Consider the following 4,580-nt stretch of genomic DNA (forward strand, 5'->3'; position numbering starts at 1 on the left):
AAACTATCTGTTGGTGCCCTTTCTGGTAGGAAATCCCTTTGCATACTCTTCTGTTAGGTGTCAGAAACATCCTGTGTGCACAGCTAGTGTCACACTGGGCTTTCATGCTCAGGGTGCCTCCACACTGCTCCTTGTTAACAAACTGCCCTTCCACGGAGAGTCACGTGCAAGTCTCCATAAATGATGAATGTGGGGCTTCTGGGCTTGGTGCAATGTCAGATCAATCTCATCAGTGCTAGCTTCAAAAACTGCCAGTGAGGTAGTGCAACTGGACACACCTCAGGTATCTAGCAGGCTGGCCTGTTTATATTGGCTGGGATGGGAGCACAACAAAATAAAAATAAATGTGTTGGTCTATCACATTAATTACCAGATGAATGACCTGTCACTGCCAGAGCTGCTTTTCAGCAGATCTGTTGCAGCCAGGTCTGGCACTTCTAAGTATCTAGCCTGGTGTTGATCAGATGTTAGTGGACTGCCTGTGCCTGTGCAGTCTGTTTCTTTGCTTCAGAAGGGCTCTGCTTTGCTCTGTAGGAGAGGTGTGCTGCGCAGATAACTACTAGGGCACCCAACTTGAAGGAAGATATGCTGTCTTCCTCCTCTCTGACAAGAAGCACCTGTTTCTTCTTGTGCAAGGTGAAGCCCCTGTGCATTTCCAGCAGTGGTGGATCATTCTAACTGCCAGAAATGTGTGTGGAGATGTATGGTTTCACTCCTGCTCTTGCTCTCATTGCTGGCCAAGGGGACAAGGCAGCTTGCTCTGTGTCATAGCAGGTGCTGCACTGCACTGCAGTTCTCAGCTACCATAGCGCTATGCTGAGCCACTGAACGGACTGTCTTAGGGAAATGGCTCCTCATCCATGTGCCACACTGGCAACCCTCACAAAAAGGTGGGTGCCAGAGCCTCACCTACAAAGCCTTCTGCTGGAGCGTGAGACCCCTCTGATGGGTTCAGGCTTAAGACAGCGTTGTGAGTGTTAAGACTGCCCTAACTAACTGTGGGACGCTCTAGGACAGTCAGTCCTCTTTCATTGTCCCCTCACGTCCTCAGGTCCATCTGTACAAGTGATGGACATGACTGAAAGCGAGCAGTACAAGGAAATGATAAGGATGTCAGAAATGTAATGGAAGTAACAGGATGCGCACTGCCTTAGGATAGCAAAACCTTTTCAGTTCTTGATGGAGCACAAGATACTGTCTTTCTCATATGCATGTCTCTGCTTGAACATCCTTGGGGAGGCAAATGAGAATAGTAAGATGATCCCTGTCAAAAACTAGGTTATTTTGTTCACTGAATCATTACAAAGTAAAAACAGCATAATCCACAGCCCTCTTTACTGTGAATTTGTAGTGGAGATGCTGCTGTATTGTTCGTAACCATGAATGCCACACTCACAGGTGTGCCTGATCCAGATGGCAAATGCAGACTGATAGAAGACAGGAGCTGAAAGAGAGCCCCAGGCAAATGAACCTGCTGCCAGTGTGAACTGCAGTGGTGCTCTGAGGCTGTATCCCTCAACCTTTGACAACTCAGGGCAAGCACAAGGTATACAAAGCCTGGGAACAAAAGGATGCATTTTTCACCAGAGCCCAATTATGACCCAAAGACCAGACCAACATTTTATTCTCATTGTTTCCACACACTCTGGAGGCTGCAGCTGATCACATATGGATTTCCCCCTTCCTTCTGGCTGAGCCTGGAGAGCTTGCCAATGCGTGCCCAGCCCAGGAGTCTCCTATGCTTTCACTTCCAGTTCTGCAGACAGCTACAAGCAGGAGGATTCATAGACAGGAGAAAAGCCTGGGCTGTTACATGGTTATGCTTTGCCTTTTGAGTCAGGAGTGTCTCAAGTAGGCAAGGACTGCATGGGCTCTGCTAAGGCTCCAGGGTTAGTAGCACACGTAGGGCTTTCAGAGCCCACAGAGGTCACAGGAGGCTTTCTGTGTAGGCCAATGGGCTCAGAGCTTGGCTTCTCTCTGCATCACTCCCTACCTCAACCCTTGAATTTTCCTTCTCCCTTTGCCAGCAACCTCAGGTTGCAGCAGCTGCCTGCTTCCAGCCCCCTGCCTGTCCCTTGCACACAGCAGCAAGGAGTGAACTTGCAATGAGGCATTCACACACACAGCATCCCAGGTGGGCACTGTCCAAGAGGCTTTCCCAAGATGCATAGTCATTTCTGCTCACAAAGCTGCAGAGTTTAATAAGCTGCTTAAGTAGCACAAGCTTAACTTCATGGACCCCCCAGGTGCATCCAGTCTTTTCCCAAGAGGATTGGTACTGCTCTGCATCTCTCCAGCGTGAGTGGGAGCTGCTCAATTGCTTCTCACCAGCTCACTCATGCTCAAAGAACTCATGGCAAGCAGAGGTAACCATGGCGATGAAGGCCACAAACTCCTGGAAGTCGCACTCTGCATCTCCATCACTGTCCAGTGCCTCCATGACTTTGTCCACGGTCTCCTGGTCTTTGATCTCCTGAAAGGACAGAAACAGGTGTAAGTAGCATCTACTTAACAGCAGCCCTACTAGGGCACCTTGAGGCCCAGAGGGTAAGGCTATCACCCTCTCAGGGAAAGAAATTTCCCTAGTGTACAACCCAAGCCTCCAGCCCTGACACAGGCTTTGTCCAGCCACCACCTGCTCCTGGGGAGCTGGAGCCTGAGCCCAGGTGTGCTATGTAGGGGGCAATACTCACACCAAGAAAATGGGTTAATTCATTGTTAATGAGCTCCTTCAGCTCCGATTTCTTCAGCTTATGCTTGTCTCCTTCCTTCCCAGAGTACTGGTGGAAAGCATCAATGATGGCGATCATGGCCTTCTCCAGCTCAGACATGGTCACAGCACAGTCCTGAGATCGGAGGGAGGCAATGGGCACATCAACAGGGTTAGGCTGCAGTGATGCCTTTTGCTTGGTGAGCACCAGTGCCCTGGGGCATCCCCCCACCCAACAGCAGTGCAGGCAAGCTCTGCTAGCAGCTCTCACTTTGGGGAAGATCCCAGGATCTGTGGTTCTAAGAGGCCTTGGCTGTTAGTGCTCCAGGTGAGCTGCAACACAAGGAGTGGTGGCAGTGGGACAGATGCAGTCCCTGGAACCGACAGACGTTGTGTGCAGAGTGTAGGAGAGAAAACTGGAAGGAGACAGGTGGCAAAACCCTGGAGGCTTCCTGCATTTCCCATATGTGCTGAGCTAGCTGACAAGTGGGACAGGGTCATCTGCTAAGCTTGTGTTGCCAGTGCTTTTGGGAAACCTGCATAGCAGAAATGGGCTGCAGGAAGCACAGAGCGCCAGTCTGTGCCCGGGATGGGGCTTGAGCTCTGGCTCGGAGCTGCCATGCAGCTCCAGGCCGTGGAACTGCTGGACCTCTCCCAGATCTCACTGTGGTTGGGCTGCATCTCAGCCCTGCTGCCTGGCACTCCCTATGGGAAGGAAACCCACTTTTGGATGACCCAAACCCTCAAGCCTCTTCACTAATCAAAACGCAGCAGGAACTGGACAGTATCCTTGTGCCACATTCCCAGCTGATGAAACACCCACTCATGCATGTTGTCACCTCACCTATTCTTTTTTTTCCTACTGCTCAACCCATAGCTTTCCTCTGCAAGTTTGGGATAGGAGCAGGTGAGGGTGGGGCCAGGAGGGAGGCATTTCAAAAAGGCTTTGCTTTCCCTTCCATTTCAGGTGCCCTTGCCTCTGCCTTTCTTGCCTGCAGGCCCATTTCTGAATGAATAGTCAAGGAGACATGAGCAGGATTCGATTTTGATAGGTACCAATAGGAGAAAACAAGGGCAACGCCCCTGCCTTCCTTCCTCACGCATACGACCTGGAGACCAGCTCAGGACTACCAATAATTGCAGCTTTTCCTGCAGATTTCACAAAAAGCCAAACCGAAGATAACCTGACAAGGAAGGATAAAAGTCCATCTTCCCAGAAGCTGTTGAATGCACTGACGCTGGAGTTAAAAAAAAAACCAACAGTTTGGTGTTGGTCCTCGTTTAATTCATACCGCACGGGTAAATATCTGCCATGTTAGCTCTCCACCGGCCTCTGCGGTGAGCAAAGAGCTCAGCTCCGGAACGACAGCCCCCGAGGGAGCCAGCCAGCCAGTTTCCCCGTTACCCATACCCAAGCCCTCTCCCGTCTCACCTCCCTTGGCGATGCTCAACGCTGCGGCTGCAGTCTGGCGGCCGACGGCCTTCTTATGCCTGTGGGCGTGGAGCCTCAACCGTGCCGCCGCGCCCGGCGCCAATGGCAAAGGGAGGCGGGGGGCGTCCGGGGGTGTCCGGCAGCGGGCTGAGCTGTGCGCAGCGGCACACAGACCTGAATTGACCCGCTGCCGACCCTCGGCAGCCGTGGGAGCCGCTGCAGAGAAAGGCGCCGTGGTGGGGAACCAAACCCCGGGCGTTCAGCAGCGCGGTGCCGGTGCGTGTCCGTGCCGCAGCTCTGCCCGCACGGAGGCAATGAGCAGCAAGCAGCGGCGCTTGCACGGCGATCCCACCCGTGGGCCGGGGGCTCCGCAGAGCGCGAGGGCCGCACGGCCGCTCCGTTCCGTGCGCGTAACCGAGGGGACGGCGCCCGTGGCGG

General features: G+C 52.9%; 1 protein-coding gene across 1 annotated transcript; it reads right to left on the bottom strand.

Moving 5' to 3' along the window:
• Positions 1–2,170: 2,170 nt before the first annotated feature.
• Positions 2,171–4,526, bottom strand: S100B (S100 calcium binding protein B). Its single transcript, XM_003207350.4, has 3 exons — positions 4,143–4,526; positions 2,694–2,846; positions 2,171–2,473 (listed from the first exon to the last, which is right to left on the bottom strand). Exons 2-3 carry the CDS (start codon positions 2,829–2,831, stop codon positions 2,333–2,335), a joined length of 279 nt encoding a protein of 92 aa, XP_003207398.1. The 5' UTR covers positions 2,832–2,846; positions 4,143–4,526; the 3' UTR covers positions 2,171–2,332.
• Between the last annotated feature and the right edge of the window lie 54 nt (positions 4,527–4,580).

Source organism: Meleagris gallopavo, chromosome 7 (genome assembly GCF_000146605.3).
Source record: "Meleagris gallopavo isolate NT-WF06-2002-E0010 breed Aviagen turkey brand Nicholas breeding stock chromosome 7, Turkey_5.1, whole genome shotgun sequence".
In the NCBI taxonomy this organism is placed as follows: Eukaryota; Metazoa; Chordata; class Aves; order Galliformes; family Phasianidae; genus Meleagris; species Meleagris gallopavo.

Excerpts from the sequence above, each read along its gene's own strand:
- S100B (XM_003207350.4), bottom strand. The coding sequence starts at position 2,831 with ATGTCTGAGCTGGAGAAGGCCATGATCGCCATCATTGATGCTTTCCAC. Across the intron at positions 2,474-2,693 it reads AATTAACCCATTTTCTTGGT|GAGATCAAAGACCAGGAGAC; the intron begins GTGAGTATTGCC and ends CTGTCCTTTCAG.